Source organism: Pseudopipra pipra, chromosome 5, assembly GCF_036250125.1.
Source record: "Pseudopipra pipra isolate bDixPip1 chromosome 5, bDixPip1.hap1, whole genome shotgun sequence".
Taxonomy (NCBI): domain Eukaryota; kingdom Metazoa; phylum Chordata; class Aves; order Passeriformes; family Pipridae; genus Pseudopipra; species Pseudopipra pipra.
In genome coordinates, this window is record NC_087553.1 from 18,537,950 (window position 1) to 18,553,093 (window position 15,144).

A 15,144-nucleotide genomic window follows, 5' to 3' on the forward strand; every position below is an offset into this window, starting at 1 on the left:
CCTTGATGGATGGAGTAGGTTCACTTGCATATTGGGAGACAGTCCTCTGTTGCCTTTTTCTATTTAGAAATGACCTTATAACTGGAACAGATACAAGTCAGAAGCAAAGCCATGGTTTATGGTAGCTCATGAGTCTTCTAGGTTATTGTCACAGCCATTCAAACTCAACAGAGGCAAAGATCTCTTCTCAAAATAATGATTCTGGAAGCTGTTTTGGCAAATGGAAGATGACTTTATACATGGGTGTCCCAAACGGATTCAACCAACAGTCCTCTTTCCTGCATTCAACCCTTTGTGCAAGAGCTGAATGTGATTTGGATTCTTTAAGAAGCTAAATGCTAATCTTGCATCCTTTAAAAGTCCATTTAACAACAGTGTTATTGTATTGTGTTCCAATCTGATTGTATTTATTGTGTGGGGTTTTTTTTCTTTTTCCCTGTTCCCAGTTCCATTGAGATGAGATCAGATTTAATGTGGTTTCTTTGGCTGCCTTTTGACTGATTTAAAATTTTGAGAGTATAGTGTAGGTGCTGTGAGCTGCAGAATGTCTGATTTCAAACTTTTGCAAGAATAGCTGTTGTTCTGCCTGAAAGTTGTAGTTTGTTGGTTTTGCTTTTTTATTTGTCATTATGCCAGCCAAGTAGATTAAGAACCATAATGTCATGGTGGAACCCTTGTGAATATTCCTTAAAAATAAAGTAAAAATAAAATAAAGGAATAGAAGTATAATCCTAGTTCATTCCCAAACTGGTATTTGATGCTAAGTGTAATGTTTCCAGAACTTCATTATCAAGCCTTTGAGGCAGTATGGTGCAAGAAGGTGGAAATAGATAAGTGACTCTAAAGGAGAGGTAAATAAATGGCACTTACGAAGATCAGTTTTGGTAGAAGATTCATTTTCTTAAGCTTCATTCTTAGTACCAAGAGTGTCAGGCTGGGAAGGCACCTGTGAAGGAGCTCTTCTTTGATTTTGGGAAAATGGAGGAAACCTTAGGAAGATTAGACTTCTTCAGTGGATGTGGATGTTCACATCAGCCAACAGGGTCTGGCTCATGGTTCAGTTGCCTACTGCAGATTACAGCAGCAGGAGATACACCGTGGGAGCATAAGTAATATCACTGCTGCCTGTGTAACCTGCTGTCTTCTGAAAGCTGTGGGGCAGCTGTTGGAAATCCCTCCTGTTCTTACTCGATCATCTCTTGGACCCAGAAGAGTCTGTTTTATTAGTTACATTCAGTAATTTTCATATTAATGCAATGTCAGAGGAGAAGATAACACTGCTTTTTAATTAATGCTGGTTCTTGGAGGCTGTATAGTCTGTGTGGATCTCACAAGCATGTATTGCTCCAGCTTGGTGGTGTTTAAGTTATGTGGGAACTGGAGAAAGCTGGTCACGTTGCATTTTGAACTCTTACAGCAGTGCTGAGGGATGCTGAACATATGTAAGAGAGGAATATAAAGTGAGCTGGCTTTTTATTCCAGTACCTCTACACACAAAAGTGCAGTGCCTGTGGCTTGCAGGTAACTTCAAGGATATTCTCCTCTCTAATTGCTGGGTTTAGAATATTGGAGGGATTCTTACAGTTGAGCTGGATGCCCAGTAGTGGATAAGAGTATTAGTGTACTTACTGGAAAGAAGTGGATGTTTTTAAGGTATGATTTATCTGACCAAGTGTACACATCTGTTTAACTATGAAGCCAGACAAGGCCCAGAAAGCAGGTAGAGAGTTAAAATCAGAATATAAGTATAAATAAGAGAACGAAGAATTTGCCAATATTTAGCTAGAATGTACTGCCAGAACCTAGAGATTAGTTGGTACCGTACACTGGAAGAATGCACACACACCTAACTTAAGTAAGATAAGGGGCGAAATGGGGGCTTGAGTCCAAGAGTCTTGCAAAATTCACCATGGAGTCTGCCAAAACCAAGAAAGTTGAAAAGTTCAGCTGAGGAAGAGGAGTAAAATACGACCCCCTGAGGATGAAGAAATAGGAACAACCACCAAATATCACCCCAAAAGGACGACTCCACCCCAGACTCTGCCCAAACTCTGCCTATTACGAATATTATAATTAGATGTTGCAATTATATGAATATGTATGTGAAAATTTTGCAATCACCTGTAAAAATGGTATATAATCATGTCTTTTCACTGGAGAGACAGAGCAGTTTGTCCAGCGCGAGCTGGCTGCTCTCCATCGTTGCCTAATAAACATACCTCGCTGCTTGAGGCTACAAACTTTGTCTCTAAGCAGTTTTTCTGTTCGTGCCTTTTTGGGGCAAAATATTGGCATCAACCATGAGACCACTTCAATAACTGTGAAGGGAACTTCTTGTAACACTTAGATGAATCCCACTGAAGGGATTAAAACCTGGCAACACTGCAAAGAAACTTTATCTATCTTTCAGGTGCAAAGTTTAACTCTATGGAGTCACTTGAGCATAATAAATCAGTATTAGTTTTGTGCTGCCGTTAAGAGTTACTTTTCCATAGATGTAAAAATTCTGCATGTGACAAGCTTTATTGTTACACAGCTTTTAAATACAACAAGTAGTCAGAATAGACTGGATTTGGGAGTCTTGGGATTGTTTCACTTAAATAAATTAAATGACTTGGATCTTTACTTTTTTTATTCCATTAATAATGTCTTGTAGAGCACTCAGACCTATCTGATGGAAATAAGAAGTATCTTTATTTTTTTCTCCTATTTGACTCCATTTGTTCAGAGTGGGAATTTTCATCAAATATTTTTTGTACATTTCATTGTCTCTGTCCCTGTCAAGAACAAGCTTAAAAAAATAAATCTAGAAATCCTTAAAATATTGCCAGGTTAAAGTATTTGTTATATAACAAATCTAATTGCAGCACGGATTAAAAATGTATTCAGAATTTATTGATAAATACATACTAGATTCCTCTTTCTCACTGTTGAGCATATAAGTCCTGGGCATTTTACTTGTGTGGTAAATGGGCTATTACCATATTGTCATTGAAGAATATATTGAAGAGACACTAATTAGTTAAAAAATCTATTTTTACTAACAGTCAGCCCTTTCTTTTTCTTCTCTCCGCCCTCTTACTAAACAAAATGACTTAAAGGCAGAACCTATTATTCTAAATCAGCATATTATTTATACGTATTTTTGAACATCCATTCCTTGCACATACATTTTACAGAGTCCTCCATTTTTTGGTGCATCATTGTAATCTATATTTTGAGACAGTTTGAAGAAAACATAATTGGGGTGTTTTCATAGTAGATGACTTCTGAACTCTAAGTCTGTCTTTGAGGAGAACTTCAAAATAGATATCCATGTAGCAGAATACAGACAGATGCAGTTAAACACTGCAGGTAACAAGTTCATGGCTTTGAATATTGACACTTCAGAGATTTTAACTGAGTTTTCCTTTGGTGCTGAAGACTGCAGTTTGTTTGGGTGCAGAGATCTTCTGTGTGCTTAAACAGTGTTTTCCGCCAGGAATTTAAAATCACAATAGCAAAGATATATGGCATAGAGTAGGCAGGTAAGTTGAGATTCAGCTGTCCAAACCAGAATATCTTCTGCCAGTTCTGGGATACCTGTGATATTTTAAAAAGGGCTGGTGGCTGTACTGCACAATCCACAGGAGCCCTATTTCCTCCTGGAATAGTAGCTGGAAGCCAGGCAGGATATCACCCTCAAATTAGGTATGTCTGCTCAGGCAACTAAATTGCTCCCCTGAGGCTAGTGGCTTGAAAAATGAGGAGCAAGAGTCTAGTTTACCAAGTTTGATAAGTAGTTTCCAGTTATTGAGCAGCGATCATATTGAGTACGGGAGGAGACCTGTGAAAAAATAGATCGCGAGGGTGCAGCTGAGCACTTGAAGAGGGAGTAACATGAGCTAGTCAAAGGCCTTGGATGGCATTATTGTTGCTGTTTTGAATGACATTTATACTGAAATACTCTGACTAAAGCCCATTACCTACTGCTGTTCCCACTACTGCTTCTAACTTGATTCCCTTAGTATGTTTCAGATTCTTAGAAGTTATTTTTTGAGACTTCTTTTACCTTCACAACTGCTTAGTGTTGATGGGAACATTATGGTAGCTGGGGCTAAACAGAGCAAGTGAGTGAAACAGTCAAGAGTGTCGTATGTTGAAGTATAGTTTTCATCCTTTCAACAGAGGATTAAAAGGAGCCAGCTCTTTCAGTGCCTTCCAGACAGGCTTGGTTCTTTGGATGGTGACTGCCCAAATGATAGTGTGCTTACCTGCTTTTTTGTAACTATCATTTCTTGTAATAGATGCATTGTACTGTAACTACTGAACTATCAGCTGGTGGTAGATGAGAACTCGAAAAAATGAAGACCAGAGTATGAAATTTCTTGCTACAAAGAAATGACTATTAGCTGTGTCGTGCTTGTAACTCTAAGATATGGATCCATCTCCTTACCAGAGATTTTTTTTTTAATCCCAGTCATCTTTTTTTAATTAATAATAACATGTTAACATGCTGCTATTCAGGAAGAAAGGTACTAATTTCCTTGTTCCAGATGCTCGTGGATACAATGGACTTGAGCACTGTTGGTAAGATCCTAGAGCGTCTGCAAAATGGTATTTCAGTAGAATGTGTACATCTAAACAGCATTAAATCCACTTTCAAAATGTTATTTCAAAATTAAATACATGGCTGCTCAGAAAAAAATGACGGAAGAATATAACAGAATCTTAAAAATCCTTGCATGTTGTATACCTGAACTCATTACATACCACTTGGAAATACTTGACAATTTCAGGACTTGAAAGAATGTATTTTAATTTTAATGAAAGAAATGCTCATCACAGTCAGCAGTGACAATTGACTTAATTGTTGGTAGCTTCTGCATCATTGTTCAAGCATGTTCATTGCAAGACAGTGAGACTTTTTGTTCATCATCTTGTACTTAAACATTGTCTATCCCACAATAGCAGTGTTTCCCTTTGTTACCATTATGACACTTCTTATAATTGTGTTGTTGAAGAAAATGTGTTGGACAGCTCTGGATGTGAATATAAACTCTCCCTTTAGAATTTCTTAAAGTATTCGGAAGTGGCTGGAGAGTCAGTCCTTGCAAAATTTACAATTTATGAAGTCTAATATGCAATATCTGAAATGTTTGAAGATTGGGCACGTAGAGCAAAAACAATGAACCATTTCACAGAGCAGATGAAATATTTTAATTCAGCTCTGCAGTGCTTTCCAAGAAAGTCAATGCACTGCAGCATAAAAACTGGCCTGTAACACTCTTCCAGAGGGGGGATTATAGTAATAGTCTTTGTCTGGCTTTCATTTATTTACATTTTAAAGGATTTAAAATAATTTTAATTAACAATTAATGAATTATAATTTTAATAAACTTTCTTACTAGATTGGTGGTTGGTTTGAATGTTTATACTTTGGCAGTAGGTGCCAGTTTTCCCTTGAGATGTGCCTGCTTGTTGGTTTAACCTATCTCCCCTCCACTAGCAGCAGCAGTCTGTCACAACTAGATGGGAGCAGCTTTTTCTGGAACAAACTGGTTTAAAGAAGTTGCCAATTTTGCAGCACCAATAGCGGCTTAATGAGAAACAAGAGGAAAGCAGTAATTATTTTAAAAATTGATTCAGACATTATTGCACATGATATCGTTTCTCAAATTAAGTTTTCTAAGTGTTTATTTTTAACTGGGAAACATGACCTGTGTAAATATGACCAGTTTACCCTCAACCCCATGCATTTTAATGAAAAGCCTTGCTAGTATTAATGGTGTCTGTAGACACAGTGAGAGAAGATTCTGTAGGTCAACATTGAAATGCCCTAATTTTCTGTATAGTTAAGGTTAAAAATCTTATAGCCGGCACTGCCTCCAGTCTCTGATGCACCTTTTATTAATATTAACTGTTAATATTTTTTGTTCTGAAATCTGTATAGTTAGAATTTCAAACAGAACATATATAAAACTGAGAAAAATTGCTGTACAACCCCCTAATTATTTATTCTGTAATGACTGTGTCATTACAGGTAAAATTGCCAGTTGCTTCCAAGCACTCAATTTAATTAAGAGAGCTCTCTTTCAGAAAACTAGTAGATTTTTTGACTGATTTGTACTGAAGAAAGGGAACCATTAAGTCCTCCTTTTTTAGTAAAGCGCTTTGCATCTACAAACAAAAATACCTTCTTGGATCTACAACTGATCATCCATTGGCTTTATTAAATTGGCTCTGAAACGTGTTCGCTACAGTGAAGACGCAAATGAGCCAAAACTGGGGCAAACCAGAGCAGTCTGCTCCTATTGTCTCGGGATGCTTCAGTAGTCTGGAATGTACTCCTAGGAAACTGGGAGCCGAGTTGGAAGTAATACTGTATATGTCATGAGTCTGTTGTGCTGAATGGGCTGAGGTACCCTTTCTGTGGATGCAGCATGTAACTTGTGAAGATTAAGAATGGGCCATGATTTTCCCTACCTACCTAAAATGCAGGCTAGCATTCCTTGGAAGAGGCACACGTGGTGCGAGCCTGTAGCCAGTGGGAGCTGTTATGGTGGAAGCTCTTCTATCCTGGCACAGCCCCATTTGACCCACATCGCAGTACCTAATCCAGCTCATTGCATGGCATTGTTACTTCTGTTAGCAATGTGATGTCCTGGCCTGGTTCAAGCAAAGTCTGAATATAAAATTCCACAAAATTGGGTTTTGTATGAAGAGATGTTGCTAAGAAGGGTGGAGGTCTTCCCCTCTACTCCTCCTACTCAGGAACCACATGGCTGTACAGCTGCAAAAGCAACTCTGCTGGTGTTAAGATCTGATTATTGAGAGATGCCTCTGTCCAAATTGCAAACAAGACCATATGCCAAAGTCAATAATATGTATTTTATTTAACATTGAATATGAGGTATAGAGGTAGAAAGAAATAGAAAAAAGGGGAGGAGGAGAGAGATCAAGCAGAAGATAGTCACCACTCGTGGATCCAGTGACATCCTGTTGGTCCTTCTTCTCCCTGGGCTTCTTGGTGGTGTGGGTCCCAAGGTCATTCAAAAATTTTCACTATTTATACATTTCAGTAAACAAAGGAATTAATGCTCACTGGTTACACAGTTCTCTTATTCTGTTGGTTGAATGATTGCTTCACGCAGTCTTCCCGATCTTCCCCTGACGGAATTACCTTTTACCCAGTTGGAGGTGATTTCCAGTTGCAAGCACAGTTGGCTTTCCTTGCGGCCCATAAATTCTGCATCCTTTGTGTCTCCTACCAGTGATATGTTCTTCTCCCTAAGCTTTGTTTACCTCCTACTGGGTCTGAGGTAACACCTGGACAATAGTACCACCTCTATCTTATCTCAAGTTCACGAGGTATTACAGTCCAAGTTCCAGATATCCATGGAGGCATATCCAGGAAGGGGGCTTCCGTGGTTGTTGGTGGTCACAGATGCCATCTGTCCCATAACCTGGGGTGGTCTTTGTTTGACCAGTGACATGTGTATGAGCAGTTGCTTCTTTACACAGTTTGCCACAGTAGGTATTTTTGTCCAGATATGTTAACCAGGATCTTGCCTCCAACAGGCCTGGACTTAGTGCCGTCCTGTCACTCCATTCTGTGCTTATCTCATGGCAAAGTCCTTCTGTGGCCTTAACAGTGTTTGAGACAGGCAGCTGTGCTCTTTAACTCCCTAACCTGGTACAAAGGAGCACGTGAAAATGTGGGATCTGATTGCTTACTGTTCTCACAATTATCATGATGGTGATTATGAAACTTCTTCTGAGTTAGGTAATATGTTTTCACCTTTGGAGCCCACTGTAAATGCTTGCTCCATTAAAAAGAAATAAGAATCTTACAAATTACTTTGACCCTGACACTCGAGATCTTTCACTTAAATCCACCATCCCGACTAAACCTGGTTTAAAACTGATGTGTGTAGCAGTCTCCAATCCAGGATTATAACAAAAGCAAACTTCCTCTCACACGGTGGCAGAAGAAGACACTGACTTAAGGCTAAGCAGCATAAGGAATTCTAGAAAAAGATTCATGAAGATTTTGAGAGTTGTAGGCAGTTTTCCTTTTTTCCTTCTTCCATGTCAGCCTAGAATTTCTAAGTGATCTCTTGAACAGGTAGTTGGCAGTATTCTGTTGGTGATAATGGAAATGAAACATTTGTTTTATGTGGATACATTTCCTAATTTCTCTCCTTCCTTGCCCTCCATATTTGCAATTCAGCTGATTTATAGACTCCGCTTAATGCTGCTGATGAATTTCAGTGGTTCCATGTTTAATCTTCAGTGGTGGTGGTGTCCTCTTCCCATCCTTGTGCTGCTTCTCATGTTGCTTCAGCATAGGCAGTAGTGCATTTGGTCAGTGAAGCAGAACAGGGGATGAAGGTAAAGCTTGGGAGAGCACGAAAAATACATCCATGTCAGAATGAGTTTGCCAGTCTCATTCTGGCCAACCCATCTCCCCAACACATGCAAAGACCGACTCAGTCACTTGTGTTGACTCACAGCACTGGGCTTTGTCAGGGTCAAGAAAGAACAGTGAGGGAACAGGAAGAGGGTGGTTTGTAATTGGGACTGTTGAAAAATGTAAAAAATAGTCTTTTTTGGCAAGTGTGTAGCTTGAGTATTAGGAGATTTATTTATTGACCCTAGACTGTGGTAAATTGATTTGCTTAATAAAAGGAGAACTTCAGTACTTGGAGTTCTGTTAACTACCTGACATACCAGAACTGGATTTCTTAATGATCCTTCCTGATTATGGTATAAAAAATGTTACAAAAGTTGTAGCCAAAATATAGAATTTGTATATCAAAGGAAGCTGCACAAATATGTGTTGATATGCAGACTGGTAAAATGGCAGTTATAGTGAGTATTAGGAGATTTATTTATTGACCCTTGACTGTGGTAAATTGATTTGCTTAATAAAAGGAGAACTTCAGTACTTGGAGTTCTGTTAACTACCTGACATACCAGAACTGGATTTCTTAATGATCCTTCCTGATTATGGTATAAAAAATGTTACAAAAGTTGTAGCCAAAATATAGAATTTGTATATCAAAGGAAGCTGCACAAATATGTGTTGATATGCAGACTGGTAAAATGGCAGTTATAGTGAAACCAGGCTTAACATCATAGGAGTTCAGATGAAAGTGAAATGCCTTGATAACAAGTGGAAAACTGCTTGCTGAATTTCCAGAGTGAAGAATTGCTTTAGTAAAACTGATGGACTTTTATTATAGCACTGCTTTGTAGTGGGTTGGCAGTTAAATCTCAAGCATCTATTGGAAGAATGTGCTAGTGAGACACTCATTTTCTTCAGCCAGGAAAGGTGTCTCCTTTAAATTGTTTATATAGGTCTTTTCAATTTCAACGGAGTCTACTCACAGCTGAACCCCAAGTTTTGAACTTGACTTTGTCCTTTTTATACTCTTGAAAAACTAATTGTTTAACCCTTTGTGTTCCTGGTTCTCAGCTCTTTCTTCAACCTGGAGCCCAAGTATGTTATTGTCTTAGAATTGTACCCCAGTGTGTCTTGCAGAGAAGAGGAGGGAGAGGACCTTGATTGTTTGTTCCTTTGTCTTTCTTGCTTGCTTTCCCTTTCCTAATGTGAAGGTAGTCACAATATTAATACAGGTCTGCTCTTCCTCTCTACAGCTTACCTCGTTAATATTGAATGTATTACATTTCTGTGTCTCATATGACGTGGTTGAAGGTCATGTCACACTGCTGGCGTGTACGTGTGTGTATTATTAGTGTGTCATTAATTATTCCACACTAAGAAGTGTTTACTTTAATCCATTCTATAACAACAAATTGTCAATGGGAATACATTATCTTTAGAGTAAAGGAATTAATTTTTTATAAGATTAAGGCAAATTCTTTATGGGATTGAAACAAAAAGGTGTTTGACCTTGACTGAAAGAATATGTCATTGGGGAAGAACATATAAAGGTTACTTCAGTGATTAATGAGAATTAGCTTCTTTTTTCCCATACCTTGTTAACGGGAGAGTATTAAAACATCCTCTCAAAAATATTTATCCTTGTAACCTGTCTTTGTAGTTGTTTAATATATCTTAGTTTGTGCAAGCATAATCAGATATTTTTTTTCCCCCCGCAGTCGGTGTTATCCGCTGTCCAATTTGTGGTCAGGAATGTGCAGAGAGACACATCATAGATAACTTTTTTGTGAAGGATACCACAGAGGTTCCCAGTAGCACAGTAGAGAAATCAAATCAGGTAAGTACATTAACATGTAATCAAGTTAACACCTTTTGCATGTGTATGCATATCCTTGGCTTCTTGCTGTGTGGCCTTTCTGCTGTTCGTATGCAGGTAGAACTTCAAGTACTTAGACATCACATGGGGTAGCTACTCTAGAAAATCAGTTAAATCTGAAAATGCATGTGAAGAAGGTGATTATCATACTGTAAACTATTTCAATTGTTGATAGAAAATTTCATCATGATAGCAAACGATAAAAGTAAGGAATAGGCACTAGAATGGGAATTTCTATACTTTGGACAAGGTACTTCAGGCACTCTTAAGCAGGGACTCAAACAACACTGCATCAGAAGATCTCAGTGTAAAATGGAATCCTCTAGTGAAATGTAGTTTATTTTTCTTATCTCAGTATGGACAAAACAGCTCTAAATAGCTGGAGTCAAATTGCCAAGGAAGAGGCTCAAAATTCTAATTGGGGAAGATGGTATGTTCTAGGGGTTTCTTGTTTGGTTTTATTTATGTCGACTACTTCTTTGTTTTGCAGTTGAGTAATAGCCATCTCATAAAAGCTGCTTATCTGGAAGAATTGTAATATTGGTGTGATTTTTTTCTCATGATGATTTTCAGGAGGCAAGTACTAGTGTGGAAGCTGTACCAAATGAATAATCACATCTGTGTAGGACCACAGTTTAGTAATCTCTGTTATCAAAATATTGCATGTCTTCATTTTTAGTTAGTAAGAGAGTATCTCACGTATCTCTTTACTCATAAACTTTTTATTAAACTCCAGGAACTTATTGTAAATAATTCAGCCTCCTTGTATGGTGCTGCATTGTTTGTAATAATAGTACAAAAAGGCTGCTATGTCCCCGTCGCTTGCATTTCAGCTCATCCTTTAATATTTGGATGGTGGTCTCCTTTTATTTTGAAAATGGCTCTATTTTCCTTTCCTATTTTAGGGACATGTATTATTGGCTCTTGATTTTTTTGTTTGGAGTGCAATGTCTTAGGGGTCCTTTACAGTGTATTCCGGTTGTTTCAAAGATTAGTTGAAATTTGTGCTCATGTATGTGAACGGGCACATCCCTTGGGAACAGATGAAATTCCCCAGTCAGGTTTGTGATACCAGCTCACTGAGTCCTGAAGGCAGAAGTGTTGTCATCATCTCTGAGGAGCAGAACTTCTGTCTGGAAAATGTTAAACTATGTTCAGCTTATAAGGAATTTTGAAACTGGATTTCTGAGAAAAGATAGACCTTACCAGAAACTGAAATTGAGTTCTGAGTCTCTGGAAGTACAAACAGTGTTCTCGCAATGTATGACTGTTTGACCTTTGCTTTTTTTTGTGTTTGGGAAGGGGGAGGTGTTGGTTTGTTTTTTTGTTTTTCCCCTGGGTGTTGCTGGAAGATATCTGAGTTTTGCAGATGGTTGTGAGATTTACACAGTCTCTCAATACTCTACCAGTAAGACTGACAAAATGCATAGTCCCTGTTGAAAATTTGTTAACTTTTATAGTGACTTTAAAATTAGGATGAGAAGCAAAATAACTTTGTTATGCAGAAGCAGTCCTGAATTAATTTGGGGGGCGGGGGCTGTACCATATCCTCTGCTTAGTTATACAATATGTCCTCTAAGATAGCACTTTGTGGAATGGTGATAATAATGGATTTTTTCTTTTTTCTCAGGGGTGGTGACTTATTTTGACGTCTCTGCTCTCCCCACCCCTTCCCCTTTCCCCTCTCAGTTTTTCTTTCCTTTCTGTGGAAGTTAAGTGGGAAATTCCATCCACTGAGTGGTGTGAGCAGATGTCAGGGAGGTTCTTGAAAGCCTTTATGTTTCCTTAGGATCCCTTCTCAAACTTCAGTCTTACTCTTCCATTCCGTATTTGTTTCTCCCTCTCCCTAACACAAACCAGCAGTCTTGCATTTAGAAAGCGAGTCTGTTCTTCAGCTAAGTTCCCTGGCTGAACTAATCACACTTTCTGCAGCAGTTGAAGGCAAACCAGCAGACTTCGCTGAACCAGCAGAATAGGACATTCATGTGCTTTTCTGTTGATTTAAAAAAAAAAAAAAATGGAGCTAGATGTTTGCTTAGATGCTTGCTAAGTGAGCATGTACCTTACCTCTTGGAAATGAATGATGTGCAGTTCTCTTTGTTTGAATAGATTTATTTTGGTATGATAACGACAGGTTTTGTACACTCCTTCGTACGTTGACATAAAAAAAGCTACACCATTCTGAAAACCTCTCTGTTTAGGAACAGCAAAGTTAAATCAATAATAGTTAAACAGATTAGTGTCCTGTTCAAGGGGGGATATTATGAGGTTTAAGGATGATACAGCCTTCTAATCAGCCTGTCTTGTTTTGCCTTTGAAGGAGGAAAGAGAAAAAGAAAATTTGCCATTAGCAAGATAGGCAACAGAGCAGAGGAATTAAAGTGGAAAAGATACTGACATTTGCAGGATATACTGGATCAGAGATTCTGTCAAAAACTTTGGCTATTTTATAGAATTTTTCTACTGAGATAGTTAATTTGTCTTTGATAGTTTGGCAGCTTTGTCAGGATACTTTAGAAATTAGAATTGGAAACAGGCCATGGGTTCTATGCAAATAATGTAGCTTGGAACCACTGGTCTGTATCTATGACTAGCCTCTATATGTGTGTTGTCAGGAAGGACTAGTTTGTTTCAATTCAAGAGAAACTGCAAAAGATCTCTTTCAAATAAAATGTTTGGTTGTTTCAGATTTAAAATGGTACAAACACTAAAATAATTTTTAGCATATTGAATTAAAACTGTAGGAGTGAATGTTATATCATGGAGCCTGGCATTGTGGGATGACAAAAATAACTGGAACCCATTGAAATGCTATCTTTTTATGTAAAATGATGTTTATCTTAACCTGATTTGGGCAGTTCAGTACCCTACTTAAATGGCTGTGCTTTATAGCAATTAGTACTGAAAGCTTCAGGAGAAAAAGAAGTGAGCATAAAGAAAGTGTAAAACTCCCCATTATGTATTCCACAAGGGCTTTCCTGGCTAACACTAAAGAATTTTGTGCTGGCTATTAGCATAGGAAGCTTTCCAGAAGGAAAGAAACAAACAGGCAATGCAGTTGTGATACTCTTGAAAGTAATCATTGTAGGTTGTGGACAACTAGGACATAAGTACTTCAAAAGAGCAGATGCTTTATAATTTTTTTCACATTGTGATTTCTTGAAAGACTTAGCAAAATTATCAGCTTCTAAAGAGAAGTTTGAAAATAAAAACTAATACTTCATTTGTAAGAATCAGCAGAAAGCTGAAGCAAGTGCTAGATTTGAGTAAGACTAAAGGGTAGACAGGTGAGGGAAATTTAGGAACTTTAGAGAAATTTGGGAACTTTGACAGAAGAAAATTGTTTAATGTGTGGAAAACCATGAAAGTAAAAATGAAATGTGAGATTGATGCAGCAGAGATCATAGCAATAACATGGATGTTGGTGCAGCATACTGAGCCTCTAGTGCATTTTAGTCTAGGTCCTAATTCTCATAGCTTCTGTGTCCAAAAGAGAACATGTATAAAAGTATTTGTTATTTTACTTTCTGTATCTTTACCAATTACTGACCAGAGAGTTTTAAATATTGTAGTGGGAATGAAGAACAGCTGGGCTTTATGTGAGATATTGGGAATGTAGTAACAAAACAAGGTACGAGCTTAGACTTGATACTTGATCCGGATACTGGCACAGCAAGTCTGACTGGCATAATGAGGTGATTGATGAGGACAATTTAGAGGAATGTTCTTCTAGATTTGTATGGTGTCAGACGAGCCACTATGTATTTTTCCAAACAAGAACTGTATGCTTAAGCAGCTTATAAAAGCTGTACCTGTGCCTAAAATATCTTTGAAAGCCAGTGGTTTAGGGCAGTGGTTAATTGACTCCTGGAGTCACAATGTGGTGGTGTGTGCTTTGGAAAGATGTGGCTGTTGATCGGATGGTGGGGTCAGAAGGATGTTGTTGATGTGTTTTGAGATATCAACACATGATTCATATTTAGAGTTACATATAGGCAGGATTGCCCCAAAAGACAGTCGCTGTCTTTGGTGAATTTGTATGTGCCAAGAGATAGTTATATAACTTTTAGCATGGATGGTTTTTTGGATCCAGTAGGGGAAAGCATTGCATCTAATTTACACTGGTGAAGTTTGGAACGTTAGTTCACTGAATATTCATCTTGACTGCTTTGCCCTCTTCCTTTGAAACCTTTGCTTGATTATTTAATCTCTTTAATACTTGAAGTATATTTAATTGGAAGAGTGGTTAGTTACTGCAGTAGCTGAGAAGACAGGTCTATTACCTGCATGTAAATCTGGGTCTTTTTCTGTTGCAAAAGCTTGTATATTTACTTAAAATACTACTTACCTTGCAACATGCCGAGTAATTTCTACTTTCATTAAATTTGACTGAAGGCTGAATGAACACTTCCCGGGGTTATAAATACTAGAACTAGTAACTGAATTAAATGTAATTACAAGGAAAACTCAATTAAAAATAAATGCCTGCTAACTAGAATAAAGGCATACAGATTAACTAGGGAGAGTTTTCTTTGAAATCACTGAAACGCTGCTTGTATGAGTCACAAAAATAAGAATGAAATAGGTTTTGTAAGAGCATAACAAATATTTGCAGTAATTGTACTTCCATGTACTTTAGCTGTATGACTTATCCTAATAACTAGAAATTCTAGCAAAATCCAACCTGTGTCTGAAAATGCGTATTTCAAATCAGAAGTTTATAGAAGCAAATCTAGTTTCTACCTAGAAGGCATTGCTATTTTGACAGCTTTTGTTATGATGTCTGTGAAAAGCTTTAGAAATTTATTTCGCATCCACTTGGTGGCTTTGAAGGGTATAAAGTTGGAATATATCTTTTTGGGCCTACAAAGGAGGAGTT

At 37.8% G+C, this 15,144-nt stretch overlaps 1 protein-coding gene across 1 annotated transcript in view; it reads left to right on the plus strand.

The window, feature by feature from the left end:
* Positions 1 to 15,144, plus strand: part of TRIM24 (tripartite motif containing 24) — a 57,845-nt gene that overhangs the window by 10,879 nt on the left and 31,822 nt on the right. Inside the window, exon 2 of the mRNA XM_064654758.1 lies at positions 10,108 to 10,226. Within this exon, the coding sequence (XP_064510828.1) occupies positions 10,108 to 10,226 (119 nt within the window). The remainder of the gene's footprint in view (positions 1 to 10,107; positions 10,227 to 15,144) is intronic.